Raw genomic sequence first — 23,789 nt, forward strand, 5'->3', positions numbered from 1 at the left:
ATAGGTACCTTCATGAAATGCTCTATGCTTGGATGGTATCTACCCTGGTCAGAGCTGATAGTTTTTTGTTGGAACATGAAGCACAAAATGGTAAGTAGTGTGTACAGTTATTTGATTCACAGTTGAGTTACAAAGATTCATGAATGCTTCAGTAGGGAATAATTTATATCTCTTATAGTTCTGAAACAATCTAAAGCTAATTAAGCCAATGTGAGGGCCTCTATGTGGTCATTTCATCTACTAGAAATAAGAGCCAAATCTCTCACAGATTAGGCCTAGCCAACTAAATAAAAGTAAGGTCACATTGGATAATATAGTCCTAAATATACTTTGCCTGAATGACTTTGATTACACTGTGTAACAAAATTTTTATTTGTCTTTGGTCAGTAAGTATTACTTCCTATTTGCTTCTATCTAGAAATCGAAGGAAATGACTACCATTCCCTTCAAACTTTGCTTTTGTGACCTGAACATCAATGTTTTGAAACTGACCTATTTTCTATTACATTTCAGACAGATTTGGCACTGAGTTGCTGGAACAGAAATATTGTTATAGTAGCTATTTTTTTTTCAGTACCACAGATTTGCTCGTCAGTTGCTTGACCGTAACTACTTGAGCTGACAGTATGTGCATCTCTAATGATGAGCAGGAGTAGTGGAGGAGTATCATAGCTATATGTTGAGAGGGATTTTTTGGTATTTGAATAAATGTAACAAAAGCAAAGTTTGAAGGAAATATTAGCCTTTTTTCATACTTTCTAGGGGAAAGCAAATAGGAAATAACAGTTGCTACTCAAGGACAAAAATTGTGTTACACAGAGTTAACACAGATCTGTTCCATCAAGGCTGACTGGGCTAAACAATAATATTTAAATGTAGTAATTTATATTTTGTATGGAAGGGTATATGTTTTAGTAATTGCATAAATAAAAAAAAAAAAATTTATAGAGTGCTACAGTTTGTCAGAGAGAGAAATACTAAACTGCTGTAGCATTTGGGTGTGGTATTTACTTACATTCCTTCATGTTCTGTGTTCACATCTCACCAAAGTTGACTTTACTTTTCAGCTTTTGAGAGTTAATGAAATAAGTACCAGTTATTATTTTTTTTGTTTTTTATCTTTTAGTGAGGAGGTAAGGCAGGGCCCTTTGCACGGCATCTGAGACTGGTGAGAAGAAATTATTCTCAAACTGGAGACCTGGCCCAAATGCTTACAACATTTATGTCTATACACTCACCAGGCCTTGCCCCTGCACCCAATCTGTCCAAGCTTTCATCTTCCTAATGCCCATCCCTCTATCACTCTTCTAACTATGGCACTATTCAGCTGCTGTAATCGTATGATAACAGAATCTGCACATATTTCATCTACTAGTTATTTCTCCCCTATTCTTTATCCATCCCGCATTTTCTCCATATCTTTCCTTTCCACTGTTCACCCTTTTCTGTGCCGCAAATTATCTCTTTATCTCTCTTCTGAGCTACATCTTGGGACTCATATCTCATCTTTAACGCCCTCTCATATCTGCTATCACCCTCAATACCCTCTCATATCTGTGATCAATTCTCCCCCCCCCTCCCATCCTGTGCCACACACACAGCAGCCACCACTATATACTTCTGATCTCTGTCTCTGTCCTTGTACATCTCCCCCACTATCCCACCCTACACTTCATCTCTGTATATTCTGAATCACTTACAGATTTATTAAATTGCTACTCCCCACCCTTCCTTTACTGGTACTTATCATTTCCTCCTTTCTGAGCTATTTCTTTGACCTTCTCCTTCCCCTTACCATTGACCATACCACAACTCTTGTACATCATTTAATCTCTAACCAACTGTCACTACCTGCCCACACTGTTATGTATCTATTCATCTACCCTTCCTGATCCTTGGTCTGTATTCTCTTTTATACTCACCATTTATTCCTACTTCTATCCACTCCTACATAATGTGGGGTAGCTATGTACCTCTTCCATAGCAGGACACTTGTATCTGCTTCTCTATCATACTTTAGCTTCTCAATGCCTGGCATAAAGCCACCCCCTCCCTCTGCTACAGCCTTGGAGTTTTGCTTTCCTTTGTCTTGCAAGCTACTTGGTGATCTCACTAGTGCCAATGTCATGGAAAAAACATCCAGTATACTGGGGGATTTATGTGAAGTTGTAGGCAATAGGAAGGGCATTCAGCCAGGGAAACTCTGTCAAAGCAGACTTTGGAGCTTGATGTAGTGCTTTGGCTCTTGGATCCTATCAAACTCTCCACCCTATGCCAGCATGGAATAAAAAACAGATATTAAATGATGATGATGATGATGATGATGGTCTGTGTATGTGTGTGTGTGTGTGCGTGCGTGTGTGCGTGTGTGCCTATCTATATCTTTCTCTCTCCCATCATCATCATCATAATGTTCACTTTTCCATGCTTCTCTGGGTTGGCCAGAGTTTATTGAAGATTTTCTATGGCTTGATGCCCTTCCAGTCACTGACCCATGACCTATTTTTCATCCTGATCATGATCATGACCACCACCACCATCATCATCATCATCATCATCATATAATGGCCATTTTCCATGCTGATGTGGGTTGTAGGATTTGGCTGAATCCAGTGAGCTATAGGGTTGCATTGTGCTCACATGTCTCAAAGTGAGTAGGCAATTTTGTTGACTGGGAAACAACAACTCATCACTGTAGCTTGGGATTCTTGGAGAAGTACAAACATAAACAAGTGCACGTGCACACACACACACACACACACACACAGCTATGTGTGTGTGTGAATGCATTTAACATTGCAAAAATAAGCAATAATCTTTTATGTGTAAAATATACAATATATGATGTGTATGTTGTTTAGTCTTAAGTCAGCCTGATCCTGAAGACCAAAAGATGCTATCACCAAAGATGTTATAGATATGTTCATTCTGTGTTTTATTCACCTCAAGCTATTGTATATCTAGGAGCACATTATCCAATGTGCCCTTCCAGTTTTTTAAAGCTGTTTGGATTTGATTACTGTTTCTGGCAGGTCAAGGGACTGAATAGAAGTGCCTTTGCTTCTAATGTGTTTATGTAAAAGGAGTGATCTATGTATGTTTTGTGCGTTTAACATTGTGAAAGTAAGCAATTTGTTTTCATTTCATTTGTTCGTGTTGTTTAGTTTGAAGGCAGATTTGAAGCCAAAAACCAATTTTCCTTTTTGCTTCTTAGATCAACAGATTAAAGGACGGTACAATCGGAAGAATAAAAAGAAGAAACGAACAAAAACATTAAGCCGTGAAATTACGCTAAATCAGGGACATCAGCAACTATTCGGAGGCTATCACAAGGTAAAAAGTTTTGTCTCATAAACCAGATTGTCAATGAAGATAACATATTTTCCTGTCTCTACTGTTGATTAACTCCTGGCCAATTTTGATCCAACAGACCACCTAGGGTACTCATGACATTCTTTTCTTATTTTAAAGGTCTCTTGGCTTAAATTATCTGTGTTTGGGCAATATGATATGCTTGAGGAGACCTGTTGAGTCAAGTAAAACCAAAATCGTAGCTGTGGCCAGTGCCCCCTGACTGGCTCCTGTTCCAGTTGCACATAAAATGCATCATCTGAACATCACTGATGCCAGTGTCCCCTGGCTCCCATGGCAATGGCACTTGAAAAGTACCATCCGAACGTGTCAATGCCAGGTTCGCCTGATTGGTTCCCATGCTGGTGGCATATAAAAAGCAGTATCTGAATGTGTTCAATACCAGGACTGCCTGACTGGCTCCCGTGCCAGTGGCATGTAAAAAGCACCCACTACGCTCTCAGAGTGGTTTGCGTTAGGAAGGGCATTCAGCTGTAGAAACATTGCCAGATCAGATTGGAGCCTGATGCAGCTGCTGGCTCTCCAGACCTCAATCAAACTGTCCAATCCATGCCAGCATGGAAAGTGGACGTTAAGTGATGATGATGATGATGGTGATGATGAATTGACCCCAATACTTATTTTTGAAGTCTGGTACTTATTCCATTGGTCTCTTTTTCTGAACTGCTGGATTACAGGGATGTAAACAAACTAATATTAGTTATCAAGTGGTGGAGGAATACACACACAGTTTCTATAATATATATATGTATATATATATGTATGTATGTATGTATGTATGTATGTATGTATGTGTGTGTGTGTGTGTGTGTGTGTGTGTGTGTATGTGTGTGTATGTGTGTGTGTATACATGTATATATGTGAGATAATACTTTCAGTATTAAACTGAAAGTATTATCTCACATTACAATAGAGATGTTATTGTTTCACTTTGACACGTAATACTGAAATAGTGTAAGGGATAAGAGATTACTCTGGGCTCGTATTACGCAAAAAGTTGACCCTAAGTAAGGTATGTGTAAAATTTGAATAAAATCGGTTGTATAGTTCTTGAATTTTAGTGATGCACACATACAGACACATTCTCAGTTTTATATATGTAGATATAGATTAATAACGGGTTCATATTTAAAAGAAAGTGAAATGTTCAAATATATAAGTGTATTTCCATGTGTTCCTTTGTTGACTTTCTATGCAATCTTCCATTCTTATATGTATCATCATCATTGTTTAACATCTGCTTTCCATGCTAGCATGGGCTGGATGATTTGACTGAGGACTGGGGAACCAGATGGCTGCACCAGGCTCCAATCTGATCTGGCAGAGTTTCCAGATCTCTATATATGTATATATATATACACACATAAAAAAATATGTGTATATATTATATATATATATATATATATATATACATACACACACATATATCATCATCTTTGTCATCATCATCTAATGGCTCTTTTCCATGCTGGCATGGGTTGGATGGTTTGACAGGAGCTGGCTAGGCTGAGGACTCCACCAGCTTTTACTGTCTGTTTTGGTGTGGCTTTTGCATGGCACCAGCACTGGTTGTGGTGGGGGCACTGTAGAAGGTGGCCTTGTGTCAGGTGATGAAAGGTAAGGGTGTGACAGTGACAAAAACAGGTGTCTTGCTGTAGAAGAGATGCATGGTTACCCAGTAAGAGGGATTGAGAGAGAATGAGTGAGAATGAAAGTGAGAGAAGGGTGAGAGAGAGAGAGAGAGAGAGCACTAGAGAGATGGTGGTGAAGTGTCAGGGCATACCCTCAAGGGATGGGGGATCAGGATATAAATGGGATGATAGAGTATTGCCAAGGGTGCATGAGTAGGAAGTAGGGACATCACATGAATGCAGATTGCGAGGGTGGGGTGGGTGGAGGGAGGGATGCAGTGACTGGTGAAACCTGGGTATATAGAAGAGGTGGGGGACAACAGGAGAGCAATGATACAGTGAGTAGGGTAGTAAGGACAGGATTGGGGAGTGAAAGATAAAAATTAGCACACACACACACACACACACACACTCAAACATACATACATATATATATGTACACACACACACACACACACATATATATATATATATATATATATATATATATATAATATATATATATATATATATATATATATATATATATATATATACATACATATATACATATACATACATACAAACATATATATATATATATGCATATACATACATACAAACATATATATATACATACATACATATACATACCTACATGCATACATATACATATATATATATATATATATATTATATATATATATATATATATGTATACATCGATGATGATATATACATACATATATATATGTATACATCGATGATGATATATACATACATATATATATGTATACATACATATATATATATATATATATGCACACACACACACATACATACACAAAAACACACATTATATACACAAAAATGCACACACACACACATGTTTAACATTTTTTTAATGTAACTATGTTTTTGTTGTTCACTCCTAGTTCAACATATAGCAAGTTTAATTTAATTACATTGGCGATAATATCCTTTTAAACAATATAAGACTTACAAAACTATTTTCCAGCTATAACATTAGATAAGCTATTTATTTTCTGAAGGATGAGGGTTAAAATAACTGCAATAAAGACTGTGTTATTTGTCATTTTTAAGAGAGAGAGAGAAAGAGAGCTAACCTATGTAAGGTCAACAGTATAGCAAGCGTTAGAATTACTTTAACATGTTGACAAGTAACAAGCCAGTTATCTCCAGCATCTCATGCTTTTACACATCTGTTATAAATTACACCATATCCGTGTGTGTATCATTGTAAATTTCATGACACATCTTCTTTAACCTCTCAATCCTTGTTGGCTAAGATTGCACTCAGGGACTAAAATTAATGTTTTGTTTTCAGGATGAGCCAAGAGGAACAAAATTGTCTGTGATTCTTCTGTCGTTAATTTTGAAGTGGACTTCTGAGATTAATATTAAGTAGTGGTAAGGACGGCGAACTGGCAGAATCGTTAGCACACCTGGCAAAATACTTAGTAGTATTCCATCTGTTCTGAGTTCAATTTCTGCTGAGGTTGACTTTGCCTTTCATCCTTTCAAGATGGATAAAATAAGTGTCAATGGAGTACTGGGGGTCTATCCTTTTGACTTAACCCCTCTCCTGGACTTGCTGGCCTTGTGCCAAAATTTGAAATCAGTATTAACTGCAGGTAAGGCAGTGAGCTGGCAGAATCATTAGCATGCTGGGCAAAATGCTTAGCGGTACTTCATCTGCCTTTATAGTCTGAGTTCAAAAACTGCTGAGGTCGACTTTGGCTTTCATCCTTATAGGCTTAATAAAGTAAGTACCAGTTGAGTACTGGTGTCAATGCAATTGCCTTAACCCCTTCCCCAAAATTGCTGGCCTTGTGTCCGAATTTGAAACCAGAATTAAGTAGTGATGGATATGCAGAATTATTGGAGTATTGGGCAAACTGTCTAACAGCATTTAATTACGGTTCTTTATAGTCTCAGTTCTAATTGGTCAGTTTTGCTTTACATTCTTCAAGGTTCAATAAAATAAAGTACCAATGAAGAACATCAGTCGTTTTATGTAATTATATATCTTCACCCCGCAAAACGTGAGGCTTTGGGCCAGGTTTAGAAATTTATTTGGAAGTAAACTGGGACAATTCTCCACCGTTTTTATATCTGTTTTCCCATGCTGGCATGGGTTGGCTGGATCTTTTTGAAGCAGTCTTTGTAGTTAGACTCCGTTTACTTACTTCTTACAACCTGCATGGTTATAAAGTACCTGTTCTAAAAACTGGGATATACACAGTAGCTTGTCAGTATGTAATAAAGTAAACCACACTGTTATATGATTGGCAGTTGTTAGTATGACTTAAGGTAGGCTACAGCGTTTGTTGGTAGCTATGACACAGCAGAATTATCTTTATAGCTTACAATGACATAAAACATATTGTGCACGCACACAGACCCCTTCTTTTGTATATAATATTGTTATTAAGAGATAGTGGAGTAGCATACAAGGCAGCATATTCAACTAAATGTTTAACAGTAGTTTCATGCCTGTAAAAAGCACTTAATACATTCTGTAAAGTGGTTGGCATTAGGAAGAGGATCCGGCTGTAGAAATCCTGCTAAAGCTGGCTCATTGGCCTTTGTTAAATTATCCAACCCATGTGAGATGGCAAACAAGTGTTAAATGATGATACTTGCATCTCGTTAGAATTAACTTCAACTTATATCCCTCTTGGATCAATAAAATAAATGCTAGGCAGGGTGTTTGTTGATTCAATTGACTATATCCTTCCTCTTCAAATTTGTAATTGCATCAATCCTTCTTTCTTCTGTAGGTTGACCCTTTAGAATTCCCTCCTTGTTCACGCCTTTCCTTCAGGGCATTAGTGGAATCAGTCTGACTGGTCTAAGAGGGTTTGCGGAGGCCATGGACCCTGCTACTTTCTCTGGACCCAACAAGTAAAAATAAAAACGAAAAAATTTTCTGTTGTCTCTTGCTTTACTCAAACCTAATTTTATTGTGTCCCATTTCCACAGGCTTTGATGGGTTTTCAGTTGGATGGTCGGATGAAGAAATCAAAATTCGAATTTGATAACGAAGAGATCCGTTATTCACATCGATTTGCACCATTTGTACACTTCGTTACTCCCCCTATGGTACACTATTCACGTTACAAGGTAAGGTTGTGGCTTCTTTTTTGTGGGTTTTTTGTCATTATACATGCTTTATATTACAACACTACTATGTAGTTTAATTTATATGCAGTGGTTGACTTTACTGATTTCATATGTTCTTTTTCAGTTTAGCTTTCACTCTGACTCATCTCCATTCTGGGCATTGTATCACTTACTGTGCTAATTTAGCCTATTAGCATTTAAACCAGCCATGTCTGGCCCGAATATTCTACTTGTTTTATGTTCAAATTGGCCAGATCCAGCTTCTCACACATACCCTTCAATGACACTCCCTCTCTCTTTCTCTCGGAGAGGCACAAGAACATACACACACATATACACATGTGGCAATAACTTCCACCTACCAAATTCAATCACAAAGCTTCGGTCAGCCTGGGGCTATAGCAGAAGACACTTGCCCGAGGTGCCACGCGGTGGGACTGAACCCGAAGCCATGTAGCTGGGAAGCAAGCCTCCTAACCACACAGGTATGCCCGCGCCTACAGCCATGCCCGCGCCTACAGCCATGCCTGCGCCTACAGCCATGACTGTGCCTACAGCCATGCCCGAGCCTACAGCCATGCCCCTAAATATAAACAATTACTTCATCAAAATCTTGAAGCTACATAACAATGCATGATTAATTAAAAGCAATGTGAATCAATAAGCTTTACATTTGACAGAGAAATATGTATGTCAATAGATAAAATACACAAATACACTGAACTGCAAAAGAAATGCGTTTTTTTCAAATGTTATTTTTATATGGTAAATTCTAAAAATTTATTTCAGGCATGTTTTTTATTTTCTTTTATTCATTTCAGTCATTTGACTGTGACCATGCTGGAGCACCACCTTTTAGTCGAGCATATCGACCCCCAGGACTTATTCTTTGTAAGCCTAGTACTTATTCTATCGGTCTCTTTTGCTGAACCGCTAAGTTACAGAGACGTAAACACACCAGCATTGGATGTCAAGTGATGTTGGAGGACAAACACACACACACACATACACATATATATGACAGGCTTCTTTCAGTTTCCGTCTACCAGATCCACTCACAAGGCTTTGGTTGGCCCGAGGCTATAGTAGAAGACACTTGCCCAAGGTGCCACGCAGTGGGACTGAACCCGGAACCATGTGGTTGGTAAGCAAGCTACTTACCACACAACCATTCCTGTGCCTATGTAAGTGTAAATATTTCAAGACATGCTGGTTTATGGCTGAGACCCAAATTGCAGGTAACCTTTGGACTTTCCCTGAAACAAGACACCAAAACACAGCTGCGTTGAATGCCATGGGTGGCAGTCTCAAACAATTGTCATGAAAACCGAAATGCTTGTGCATCTTGTGGAGGTTATGGGTATAAAAATCAACTTGATCCGTGTTCCTGGCATTTGTAATTTGGATGCATCAGTTATGACCTGATTGTCAGCAGCACAGAGAGAAGCTATTGGCCAATTACATGCAGAGCAGCATGCCCTGGTTGTTGTGAAAGCTTACAATGCCTGCAACAACAATACAACAACACCAACAGCACTGCAGACCATGCCTGCAGTGGGCGCCCCCCTCCCCCAGAAGATCAAGCCCAGGCAAGATCACTTCATCCACCTGCAACGCCCCCATGATCGCTTCAGATGAACCAGGGTGACAGCTCGCGAGACCATTGGCACTGGACAGCGGCTCATCAGCGACGACATGGTACGACATCAATTGGCCACCAACAACTGTTGTCCTGCTCGAGGGCCTGTCCTCACCACCTGCCATCATCATGCATGACTACAGTAGGCTAAACAGCACCGATATTGGCAGCATCAACAATGGAGGTCAATAGTCTTTTCTGATGAGAGCTGGTACTGTGTTTCCACCTCAGATGGCAGAGTGAGAGTGAGAGTGTAGCGTAGAAGAGATGAACACTACAGAGACACATGTGTCATGGAGAGAGATGCGTGGGGTGACCAAAGCATCATGGTTTGGGGCGCTACAGGCCTGAATCAAAGAATTGGGCCCTATGTGTTCCAAAATGTTGGTGCAGGCAGGGGGAATGGCATCACAGCGCAGTGCTACATTGACCAGATCCTAAGTCCTCACATCGTGCCCTTCTTTGCATGTCACCATAGCTATGTGTTTCAGCAGGACAATGCTCCCTCCCACACGGCCAGGGTCACCATGGATTTCCTGCGTCAGCACAACATCAGAACTATGCCGTGGCCAGCTCTCAGCCTGGATTTGAACCCAATTTAACACCTCTGAGATAGCAGAACCAGGTGGTCCCAAGGTTGATAACTCGTGTGGAACTGGATGCAGCTTTCCTCAGCGTGTGGTCACTGGTGCCAATGGCTTTTGTGAACCGCCTCGTGCACTCCATATACTGACGGTGTATGGCCGTTTTGAACACCCAGGGAGGGCATACACGGTATTGAACATGTCACACCCTACAGTCTCAATTTGTTGGATCTGCCCACTACCAGAACACATGACAATAACCCATAGACTGTGGTCAAAGTACATCCAAGAAATTGACTTTATCAGATTTATCAAAATTGATCTCTGACATAACGAAATTAAAACATATTTCACAGTCACACATGTCTCGTTTTTCTTTTGCAGTTTAGTGTATGAATATGCTACAGTTGACATGTACTTAACATCATCACTATGGAATATAAACTTATATTTTGAAGACTGTATAATTGGAGAGTTTTTATTTAAGCCCTAAATCATTTAAGAGCACATCCAAAATAAAGCTGAAATAAACATGAGACTAAAATGACGCCAGAACATTGCCATTCAACAATGACCAGTATACTGGGTAGATATAATTTAATCTCAACTGAAATAGATACGTGGTAATTCTAATTTGGTGGGTATGCAAACATCTGCAAACCACTTCATTACATGTTCCTATGACTTGGATCTGTTTGAGGTGTCCTTATTGGGACTACTCAACAAAACAAATAAAAATTATATAAAATAAAAACTTTAATTCTTTAATCTTTTTTAGGATTAAAGGATTAAAGAAGCTATAGTAAGTAGTGGTAAAGGTGGTGAGCTGGCAGAATCGTTAGCACACTGGGTAAAATGCTTAGAGGCATTTTGTTCTGAGTTCAAATGCTGCCAAGGTTGACTTTGCCTTTCATCCTTTTGGGATTAATAAAATAAGTACCGGTTGAGCCCTGGGGTCAATATAATCAACTTAACCCCTACCATGGCCTTGCTGGCCTTGTGCCAAAATTTGAAACCAAGTGGTAAAGAAGCAAGCTAGCAGAATTTTCTTTCTCTGCATCCTTACAGTCTCACAGCTGTTATCATTAGAATGCCTTGGTAAGAGAGGTAGTTTGATAGAATCATTAATGCGTTACAGTATTTCTTCTAACTCTGTGTATTCTAATTTCAAATCCCACTGAGGTCAACTTTGTCTTTCATTTATTCTAGGGTCAATAAATAAAGCACCTGTCAAGTACTAGGATTTAGGGTATTGACTAACTCTCTCCTCTCAAATTTTCTGGTTTTGTGTCTAAACCAGGAACAGAGGTCATTTGTTTATTTCTTCTCTTTTTCTCTCTAAATCAGCTTCAAACTAGCTGGTGCCACTCTAGCTTCTTTATGCTTCAACAACCTGTTTCTATCACACTAGCCTTTTGGCAGAGTCCATTGAAACAAGTACCATTAGGCCAAACAATGGCTTTAGATGTCCTACTTGTTTTGGGCCATGTCATTGAAGAGTGAGACTTTGGATTCCTTTGCACTATATTCTTGGTAACAACGCATATTTACTCCCTTTCTAGACTTTCCTTTAACTATCAACCCATCCTTGTAGCATAAAACCTATTTTGGTTATGTAATGCCAGAATACAAAGAAGACATTGTGAGTGAGAGTTGTTGTCTCTGAGATAGAAGCTGGTTTTTGTTGTATAAATTCGAGTGACACTACTTCTCCTCCAGCTTACAGCCGATTGTTTGATGACTTCGTGGCTGTTTACATGAGTATTATTTTATTTCATTTAATCAATGATAAATTAATGAATGTTTTAAGTTTAATGCTAAAAATATGGTTTGGCAAAATGGTAGCAAGATGTGTGATTAAAATCTTGACAGTTGTTCTTCCTTTTTAGGTGGATTTGTTTATTAACAGTTTAAACCAACTTGGTTTATTAATTATTCTGTCAGTGTTTAGATGGACAATTTCCTGCATTATTTTTATCTCAGGAACTGCGTAGCATTTTGGGCAAATATCTTCTACTATAGCCTTGGGCTGACCAAAGTCTTGTGAGTGGATTGGGTAGGCAGAAACCCATCGTGTGTGTGTATGTATATATATCATCATCATCATTTAACGTCCACTTTCCATTCTGGCATGGGTCCAATGGTTTGACTGTGAAGTCTGGCAAGCCAGGAGACTGCACCATTCTCCAATCTGATTTGGCAAGATTTCTACAGCTGGATGCCCTTCCTGATGCCAACCACTCTGAGAGTGTAGTGGGTGCTTTTTACGTGCCACCAACACAGGAGCCAGCCAGGCAGCACTGACATCGACCACACTCAAATGGTGTTTTTTATGTGCCAGTCAGGTGGCACTAGCATTGGTCATGATTGAATGGTGCTTTTTACGTGCCAGTCAGACAGCACTGGCATTAGCCATGACATATATATATATATATATACCGGAGTAAGCACATAAATGCGAAACAAGGTGGAAAAAAGAGTACTCGAATACCAGAGGTAGAGTAATATACTTTATTGAAAAGCAGCAAAAATATCACAAAAACTGTTACTCAGAGTTTCACGTTCCTGTTTGTTGAACAGTTTGGTGGAGTCCATTGAAACAATTGCCATTAGGCCAAACAATGACAGTTGTCCGACGAACAGGAAGATGAAACTCTGAGTAACAGATTTTGTGATATTTCTGCTGTTTTTTCAATAAAGTATATATGTGTGTGTGTGTGTGTGTATGCGCATGCGTGTGTGTGAATGTATATCTGTGTCGGTGTGTGTGTGTGTGTGTGAATGTATATCTGTGTCGGTGTGTGTGTTTCTGTCTGTGTTTGTTTCTTCAGAGATTTAGAGCTTAAACAAGAAGTCTCCAATTAAACAGTCTTCAAAATATAAATCTGTATTCCATAATGGTGATGTAAATTACATGTCATATTTCATATTTGTGTATTTTATTTATTGACTTCTTTTTTCTTTTCTTTTCTTTTTTTTTTTTTGGCAGCACATGTAACCACAATTTTTTCCTCTGTCTCTGAATTTGTTTACCATCCAACTGAATAAATCTGATATTTTGATAAACTAGATTTCTTTTTTTTTTCTTTCTTCTATCAATAAACAACTCTCTGAACTAGCTGACATTCTAACATATGGTGAAGGAAAGACATTTGTTTAGGGCCACATTTGTTTTCAGCTAGCATTGACAATGAAGGTGCTTTTCTTCAGTTTGTAAAGATGAAGCTAGTTATTAATCCTTTCATTACCATATTTGTTTTGAAATGCATCGCCTTTGTTTCAATTAATTTTTAAAATAATGAAGAATTTGGTAAAATAACTTTGTCCTTATTAAACTGGTTTCTGGACACAGACTAACATGAAATTGTAATGAAAGGTTTTAATTTAAATCATTTTAAAACACCAAGTTGATATGCTCAAACCAGAAGTGGTCTAAAGCAGGTTGGTATCAATTGGGTTTAATTAGATCATAATTACACCTGTAGAAACAAAAATTAAAATATTGTGTTTTATTGTAAATTTAATTTTATAATAACTATAAACTTTTAGTGTATGATAGATTATCAACCACATGGTTGTGAATTAACCTTTCTACAGTTGTAATTCTGCATGGAGGCATGTGACTTAATGCTTCGCTTATTCCGCTCAAGATTGTAAGGTTATGAGTTCAATTCCCAGCAAAGTGTTGTGTTCTTGAGCAAGACACTTTATTTCATGTTGCTCCTGTACACTCTCTTGGCAAAAATAAGTAGTACTGGTAATTCAAAGGGCCAGCCTTGTCACATGCTAAGCCGTGTTGAATCTCCCTGAGAACTATGTTAAAGGTATGTGTGTCTGTGGATTACTCAGCCACTTGCATGTTAATTTCACAAGCTGATTGAATCAACTGGAAATCTTATCATCATAAGTAATGGAGTGTCAGTATGTGTATAATTTTGTAGTGTATGTAACTTGCTTCAATATGCCCTGCTGGCAATAGATTCTAATGTTGCCTCATGGTGGGGTTGTTTGCCACAAAAAAGGGCCTTCATTTCTATAAGTTATTTTGAATTTATATTTTGTTCTCTTTGTTTTTACTGCAAGCAAATAGTGAAAAAAAAAAGCAAATTAATGAGACTAAAAGAAACCCACAGATTTCTCTATACATTTTATTTAGCAGTCATGTCTCTATAAATTGTTGACATATTGGTAGTAGTTAACCCTTTCGTTACTGTAATTATTTTGAGATGTTTCTTTCAATTACCTTAAATATCAATTACTTAAAATATAACAAAGAATTTAGTAAAATAACTTAGTTATCATTCAGCTAGTGTTAGGAACATAAATTGTGACTAAGGTTTGGTGGAAGATTTTAATTCAAAACTTATGAAAACAAGACATTTGCACTCAGAGCCAGTTTCAGCTGGGTTGGTAACGAAAGGGTTAAAGGAGTACATTTGCAGTAATATTTATTTAACTATGTCCCATTTAAATGTTTCAGTGTTTTATGACTGTTTATCATTTAGTTAAATTTTTGTTTACTTAATTCTTGTCAAATTTCTTTCTTTAACTTTGGAATTTTCCTCAGGAAATGAATGATTTATCGAAGTATAATTATGAACGAGCATCTACTGAAATGTATGGGTTAGCTTGTAAACAATTCCACCAGGCTAAGACCTTCTATGAGAATATACCCAATCCCAATGAGGAAGTGAGTTTTGTCTTTGAAATATTTTTTTAAATGTTATTATTTATTTCAGTGTGATTTCAATTCAACTAACTTAACCATTTCTTTTCTAATATAATAGCGAACATATTGGACAGTGTATTCCCTGATATATGACTGGAATGTTTTTATTCATAGATTTACTGAATCAGGGTAAACCTAGGGCTAAATAACAATAACATATTTACAAACATTGCCCATGAAATATTGGAATGGGCGACAGTAACAGCTTCTGGCATAATATTTTTATTGTTATTGTCATTGCTAATGCCGCTGGTCTGGCTCCTGTGCAGATGGCACATAAAAAGCACCATTTAAGCGAGGCCATTGCCAGTACCGCCTGACTGGCCCTCATGCTGATGGCACATAAATGCACCCACTACACTCTCAGAGTGGTTGGCATTAGGAAGGGCATCTAGCTGTAGAAACTCTGCCAGATCATATTGGAGCCTGGTGCAGCCATCTGGTTTGCCAGTCCTCAGTCAAATCATCCAACCCATGCTAGCATGGAAAGCGGACGTTAAATGATGATGATGATGAAGTTGTACATAGTTTTTTTTCTTATACTTCAACATTATCAAAAATATTGGTACAGTATATACTGTAATAATGTTCATGTTTATATTGAGTCAGATTGTATTTAGTACACTAACCTCCAGTTACATGTGAAACATTAAGACCAATCTATGCCAGCATGGAAAACAGGCGTAAAACGATGACGATAATGATGATGAATATTAACAGTATGTAAAATTAGAAGATGGTGGATGAAAGATTGTATGTGTGCATGTATATATGTACGTGTGTCTGTTTGTTTACATGTAGATGTATATATATGTATATATGTGTGTGGGTGTGTAAATATATATATATATGCATCATTTAATATGTCTGCCCTGTTCTCCATTTTCATAACATACACTGCTGCTTTGCTTTTGTGAAATTTAAACTTTTGACTTTTATTTTTAGTTCTTACTAGTTTAAAAGTAAAATAAAAAGGATTGTATTTAATGATTTTTTTTAATTTTTAGAATTTGTTTTTCCATAATCCAAACATCATATAAACTTACAGTATGGTGATGGCTGTTTGATTTCTGGTGCGTAAGTAAAGTGACTGAAATGTTAACAAACGATTACTGCCCGTCTTTTGATAAATTATTCCCAGAAAGAAAGAGCACCATCATATTTGCAAACAATCAAAGAAAAAGTTTAACATAAAGTTGTTTATGATATTGATTTCAAATTTTGCCACTTGAAAAGGATAAAAAGCAAAGTCAGCTTCAGTAGAATTTGAACACAGAACGTAAAGATGGATGAAATGCTTAGTGGCATTTCGTCTGGTGTGCTAATGATTCTACCATCTCACTGCCTTAAAGTTGTTTATGATATTAACAGACAAAAATAAATATATTTATAATAAAAAAAAAAGCAAAAAAACTCCATGAGCCATTACTATTTTAATGTTTAATTTTTTTCTATTGGCTTAAGTTGGAGTGTCTTGGGATATAACATCCTTCTATGTGTCTTAATTTTGCTTCTGAGTCTACGGGACTTTGGCTTTGACCTAATTAATCTCTGGTCTTTATTTACCAAAGGAATCTTCCACCACTAAATAATGGTATTTTCATATTTGTCATGCATTATCCATTGACACTACATATCAAGTTGGAATTAAGTTCACTGAAATATTGGTAAATTAGCAATGCCTTACTCAATCTCTTCTTGACTTCACTAATAAAGTACCAATGTGGCAAATTGCCAGAATCGTTTGAATGTTTGATAGAATGTTTTTCGTATTTGTTCTCACTCTTTACACTCTGAGCTCAGATTCTTGCCAGGTCAACTTTACCTTACTTACTTTTGAGAACATTAAGAACCAGTCCAATACTAGTTGATTTTTCTCTCTCTCTCTCTCTCTCCCTCTATAATCCAACGGTTCAGCTTTGTCACTTTGTGTCATGTTGATTTGACCTGAGAATTGTTTTAAGGCACGTTTGTCTGAATTTTCTGTAAACAATTTGCAGATGTCAGTGCTACCAGTTGAAAGCTTCAACTAGCTGAATGCTAGCAAGCTTATTGGTGAGACATTAAGACATAACAGGAGAAAATGCATGCCATTTCAGGGCCTTCCTATTGATGGGTTGTTGCATACTGCTTCCCCTCCCTCTCTTAGATGAGGCCCCACTCACTAGATCAACTGGTTACTAGGTTTTGCTCAATATTCTTCTAGCTTTTGCTCATCGTCTCTTTGTAACCAAATCCAGTGGCTTGTCTTCTCCCTTGTAGCTTGTAGAATACTCAGCTGCTTTCACAAGTTGGAATTAAGTTCACTGAACAAGTCTTTTATTTGTTTCAGTCTTTTGACTGCGGCCATGCTGGAGCACCGCTTTTAGTCGAGCAAATCGACCCCAGGACTTATTCTTTGTAAGCCTAGTACTTATTCTATCAGTCTCTTTTGCTGAGCCGCTAAGTTACGAGAATGTAAACACACCAGCATCGGTTGTCAAGCGATGTTGGGTGGACAAACACAGACACACAAACGTATACATATATATATATATATGATGGGCTTCTTTCAGTTTCTGTCTACCAAATCCACTCACAAGGCTTTGGTTGGCCCAAGGCTATAGTAGAAGACACTTGCCCAAGGTGCCATGCAGTGGGAATGAACCCAGAACCATGTAGTTGGGAAGCAAGCTACTTACCACTCCTGTGTCTGTATACTTTTCATTGAGGCCAATAGAGAATTCACCAGCTTACTATTGTACAAGGAACATTTATGATTGTTGTGCTGAAAATGTTACTCCCCTTCTCACGTGACAGAGTGGTATTAGAGAACCACTATAAAGTCAGACGGTCAGTGGTCAGTCGTTGTAGGGGTTCAGTAGTAGTAGTCGTTGTACAAATTCTTAGTTGGAGTCAGTGTCAGTTACGTGATATATACAAGTTCAAGTTACGGAGTTACCAGCGATAGCACAATAGATGAGTCAAAGATAATAAAACACAGAACGCTGCCACAACATAATAGTGGCAACAAGAATATTACAGTGCCAACAAGGATCCACATTATAACAATGATGTCTTCACAATCACTGTAAACCCTCTGTATTTACTGTCCATTTGTTTAGTGCTAGATAGCATCACTATCCTTACAAATGATTCATAATATGTCCACAGAAAGTTTTTTGTTTATATTTATAGAGGTTGTTGTTTAATTTAATTTTTCTCTAATGAAATTATCTTGAAGTATATTTCATTGTCTTCAAGAATCTTAAAGAAAAAAAAATTTAAACATCGAAATCAAATTTGATGACTGGCATCCGTGCTAGTGCAGCGCTAAGAACACCATCCGAGCGTGATTGTTGCCAGAGCAGCTGACCGGCTTCTGTGCCGGTGGCACATAAAAAGCACCATTCAAGCGTGATCGTTACCAGTGTCGCCTTACTGGCACTCGTGCTGGTGGCACATGAAAAAGCATTCAGGCAAGGTCGTTGCCAATGCCACTGGACTGGCTCTTGTGCATTTGAGTGTGGCCATTGCCAGTACCGCCTGACTGGCCCTCATGCTGGTGGCACGTAAAAGCACCCACTACACTCTCGGAGTGGTTGGCATTAGGAAGGGCATCAAGCTGTAGAAACTCTGCCAGATCAGATTGGAGCCTGGTGCAGCCATCTGGTTCGCCAGTCCTCAGTCAAATCGTCCAACCCATGCTAACATGGAAAGCAGATGTTAAATGATGATGATGATGATTATGAATTTGAACATAGTTTTTTTCTTATACTTTAACATTATCAAAAGCTGAGATCTAGTTTGATTTTGTATGTCATTAAATTTAATGATGAATTTCTTTCATAATTTCAGGTTCAAAACCTAATAAAAATTGCAAAAACTAATTATGTTGTGATGAAACTATTGTTAAGTGGTCACAAAAAGGACTCCTCAGTAAGTAAATCCAGTTTGTATTCTTTTCTTCATATGAATCTTGGGGTTATTTACTTCATATGAATCTTGGTATTAGTTTAATCTGCTCCCAAGGGTTTCGCACATTATAGATTATTAATTTTCTGAATGTCTTTTCAGATGCTACTCTGAAAGCATTTAACTTCAGCATTCAGATTGTTCTGTCAAATGGAATACTTATTTATTCATATTGTTTTAAATTAATCATACAATATCTTGTAGCTTTGAGAGTTCAATAATGTGATTGTTGCATTTTTAGAATGATATTATTGGGCGGATGTAAATAATTGGATCCAGCTGGTTTGAACATAAAGCAGATAAAATATTTGGGCCGGATGTGGCCAGTTTGAATGCTAAAGAAAGAAGAAAGAAAAAGATTATTAATGTGAAAAACTTGTAATAGAGGAAGTTATCATTTGAGAGATTGGTATGTGCAGTAAAAATATGGAAATTAATTTTTAGATTGCTCTCATAAATATAAATGACAGTGAAAGTATTTTTTCATCTAGAGTAATAAGTGGAACATAAATTGTTATAGGTAACAAAAACATTTTGGAAGTGGTTATCCATCTACATCAGTGGTTCTCCAGTATTTTTTTTTAACCTATGGACCCCTTTGATTATTATTTTATTGTGGTGGACCTCCATAGCCATTCAATGCTTAAAAGTTAGTTTTATAGGTACTATTTTTTTGCAAAATTACTCTTTTGTTTTCCACACATTCACTTGTATAAGTTGGCAATTGTATTCTCAGAGAACATGTTTCTGTTGCCAAAAACATATTAACTCTTTTGTTACCGTATTTCTTTTGAATCTTCTCACAAGACTTTGGTCTAGAAGACACTTGCCCAAAGTGCCATGCAGTGGAACTTGAACCCAGAATCATGTGGTTGGTAAGCAAGCTACTTACCACACAGCCACTCCTGCACCTATCTGTTATCATTAAGCTAGTGTTAGGGACATACATTGTGACTAAGGTTTAGTGGAAGATTTTAATTCAGAACTTATGAAAACAAGACATTTGTACTACAGAGCCTGAGGTAGTTTCAGCCGGGTTGGTATCAAAAGGGTTAAACTATGTAAAATATTTGACAAAGAAATATCAGTTTCTTGCAATAAATACACCTAAAGCAAAATTCTTTTCATGGACTCTTAAAATACTACTGTCGTTCCCCAATTTACTATTTTGCATGCAAGGACCCTTAAAAATTTTATATGGACCCAAGTTAAGAATGACTGATCTGTATTCAAACTGGGTCAAGCAGGTGAGTCTTGCAGGCAGGCAGGCAAAGCAGCAGGGAGTGACGGGGGGGCGGTTGAGTGAGAAGGCTTCCATACAGTTCTGTTTACTAAATTTTATTCACAAGGCATTGATTAGCTCAAGGCTGTTTTAGTAAACACTTATCCAAGGTACCACCCACTGGGAGCAAACCAAAAATTACATTGTTGTAAAGTGAACTTCTTAACCACATAGCCATGCCTGCATCTCCATCACTTTTGATTTTGATGAGAGAGAAATGAAAGGATTCTGAAGAACATAGTCCTTTGTATCTTTTTTTTTTGTTATTATTTATTTGCTTCAGTAATTTGACTGTGGCCATTCTGGGGCACCATCGATTGTCAAGCGATGTTGCGGGGGGGGGGGGGGACACAAACACAGACACACAAATACACACACACATGACAGGCTTTGTTTAGTTTCTGTCTATCAAATCCACTTACAAGACTTTGGTTGGCCCTAGGCTATAGTAGAAGGCACTTGCCCAATGTGCCAGTGGTTGGTAAGCAATCTACTTACCACACAGCCACTCCTGCACCAATCTGTTTATTTTCAGAGCAAGAATTGTCATATAAGATATCTACAACTAAAAAAAGACAGATGAAAGCAGTTAAAAAAATATGCAATAATTTTGCAAAATTAAAATATTTTTCTTTGTTGTTTTTACAGGATCCACCTGAATTTGACTTTAGCCTCAGCAAAGTTTGTCCTGTAATTAAATTAAATTAATTTGGCACCTGAGTATTATTCTACCTTTTGGCATAGTAATATGTCATTAGAATGAGGAGCTGATCTAAACCAAAACTTACATTGGTTCATTCAGGTGGATTGAGTGTTTTGTTGTTACTGCTATGTGCACAAATGGTCTGAACGTTGACTGAAGTTGATCAGAGACAAATAAATACCTGCTTTGTTGCAAACAATTCTTTGATTGCATCAGTCTTAAAACCTTTTGTTAAAAATTGATAATAAAAATTTTAAAAATACTTTTGTTTCTTTCCTTATTGCTTTCATTCATTTACATAATCAGTTCTGTTTAATTGTCTGTAATAATTATAGGCAATTAATAATTGTATAATAATTGCATAGTATTTTTAAGATGCCAAATCATTAAGCAGGAAATGTATGTAAAATTGATTATTAATTGTACGTGTAAATAAAGTCTGTTTTGATTAATAGATAAAATTATTTTCTAATTTTGAGCAACAAACTAGCAAAATGTATTAGATTAAATATAAATTTGATGGAGCATAAATAAAGAAAATTTTGAGACTTCATTTTCATGATGAGCTAAAGTAGAAAGTTTGCTGTATTTACAAACAAATGGTGCAAAAAAAAAAAATCAAATGAATTAAAGACAATCAAGATTTAGATTTCTGGTAATATTTTGTTTAATAAAATGTCAATAAATTAACCCTTTTATTTGTATATTTCTGTTAAAATACATTGCTTTTATTTCAGTTAATTTTTAAAATAACAAAGAATTTAGGAAAATAATTTTGTCGTTTTTAATCTGATGTTTAGAACATGAATTAACATAAAATTTTGATGGTGGGTTTTAGTTTAATCCTTTAGCAGTCTGATTTCTATGTCCAATTTATTCTTTATTTAGTTACATTGTTTGGAATTTATCAGGCATTATCCCATAGCTTCAGTATTGTGATGAGGTGATTGTATATTTTTAGAATGACATTTTAGGCTGGGTGCGAGAGGTTGGATCTGGTCAGTTTTAACTTAAAACAGGTAGAATATTTTGGCTGGATATGGCTGGTTTAAATGCTAATGGGTTAAATCATTTTAAATCAGGAAATTTGTATCATAAAATTAATCTCAGGTGGGTTGGTATCAGAAGATTGCTCAGAGATCAGAGAGGTACACCAGGTAGAGCCATTACTTCTTTGAAATGAGAAATCACAGCTCTGATGTTATGCACATATGGTAAAAAAATGTCTCAGGAAAGAATTGCTGGACAGGTCTTACAGGCAAAACCAACTTGCAGAAAACCCAGGGGCAGACCATGAACAATATGGCTGGATAACATCCATGAACTTAACTTGTCGCAATTGGCAATCCAGCTGGATCAATTGGAGACTGTTGCTTCAGACAAGACCTGATAGAAGGACTTTTACCCAACAACCCTCCCAGGAATAACTGGGCAAAGAGGATGAGAAGAATTTTATATCAAGTAGTGAATGGTCACCATTTCATTGTTTTCCGTATCAATTATATTAACCTGTGATTGATCCAGTAGCATATTACTTAATTAACGTGATCCCAGATGTTGAGAAACACTGATTTAACCTAAATTCGAGACACCAGCAAAAGAAGAAATAAAGATAGACTTTTTTTCTATTCCAAGAAAAACGATTTTACAAATGCACGTTCCCATGACTTGATCGATCGCATTCTCACCTGGAAACGATTTTTGTAATTTTTTCAAGACTTTTACACACCCTGATACCGTCGGTATCTACATATCGAATTTGAGCGCAATCGGATGGAGGATGCCCAAGATCCTAGAAGACACACACACACACAGACAGAACGGATTGAAAGATAGAAGATGGAATATACAAGAACTTATATATATATATATATATATATATAAAATGCATGTATACATCTGTCAGTGTTGGTGTGTATTTGTGTGCCTCCTTGTCTTGATAATCATGATAATTGTAAATGTGTGTTACTATTATAAAAGTAGTGTCATTTGTTTCCAATCTTACAAACTGTATGTTGTAAGAGTCAGCTGTTGTAACAACAAATACAGATTTTTCCATTCTTTATTGTTGTTTCTGCATTTATTCTGTTGGTTATGAATTCATTGTTGTTCCATTTAATGGAGCATTAACTCTTTAGTGTTCATATTATTCTATCAAACATAATGCTAATTGATTCACATTGATTTGAATTAATCATGCATTATCTCATATCTTCAAGATCTTGATGGTGTAATTACTTAATGTAGAATAACATTGTAGGGTAGGTGTGAGAGCCTGGATCTGGTCAGTTTGAACATAAAACAGATTAACCATTTTGGCCGGATATGGCCGGTTTAAATACTAAAGGGTTAATGATATTTTTGTGTCTACCATTTCAATGAATACTCTTTACCTAAGGTTTTGTAATATTATTGTTAGAAAGACTTGAACCTTCAACTCTTGATGAAGTTGTAGGATATTATCATGATGTAGAGTATAGGTGGGGAATAAACTTGATAGAGCACATTCCCCACCAAATCCAGCCTCAGAAGATTGCTTCTGGAACAAGAGATAGAGAGAGAAGAATCAATCCCAAGTGCAGGACTGTTACTTTAGTGACCTCAGGAGGATGAAAGGTAAAGTTGGTGTTGGTTGGATATGAACTAGGAGTGTAGAGAGTCAGAACAAATTCTGCAAATTATTTTATGAGACACAAGTTTATACTTTCACTAAGGAATTCTAATAATCCAAAAAAGTAGAAGTTTCTCTTGCTTTGCTTGACTAAAATA

At 36.9% G+C, this 23,789-nt stretch overlaps 1 protein-coding gene across 2 annotated transcripts in view; it reads left to right on the top strand.

The window, feature by feature from the left end:
* LOC115213364 (N-alpha-acetyltransferase 35, NatC auxiliary subunit) overlaps positions 1 to 21,282 on the top strand; it is an 85,598-nt gene extending 64,316 nt beyond the window's left edge. The window contains exons 15-20 of one of the 2 annotated variants that reach the window (XM_029782306.2): positions 5 to 90; positions 3,215 to 3,333; positions 7,989 to 8,129; positions 14,920 to 15,042; positions 18,919 to 18,999; positions 20,966 to 21,282. In XM_029782306.2, the coding sequence (XP_029638166.1) occupies positions 5 to 90; positions 3,215 to 3,333; positions 7,989 to 8,129; positions 14,920 to 15,042; positions 18,919 to 18,999; positions 20,966 to 21,025 (610 nt within the window). In that variant the 3' untranslated portion in view covers positions 21,026 to 21,282. Of the gene's footprint in view, positions 1 to 4; positions 91 to 3,214; positions 3,334 to 7,988; positions 8,186 to 14,299; positions 14,541 to 14,919; positions 15,043 to 18,918; positions 19,000 to 20,965 lie in introns of those variants that run through there. The other variant, XM_036504063.1, reaches the window with a different exon arrangement.
* Positions 21,283 to 23,789: the final 2,507 nt, after the last annotated feature.

The sequence above is a fragment of the Octopus sinensis genome, linkage group LG6 (assembly GCF_006345805.1).
Source record: "Octopus sinensis linkage group LG6, ASM634580v1, whole genome shotgun sequence".
NCBI classification, from domain to species: Eukaryota; Metazoa; Mollusca; class Cephalopoda; order Octopoda; family Octopodidae; genus Octopus; species Octopus sinensis.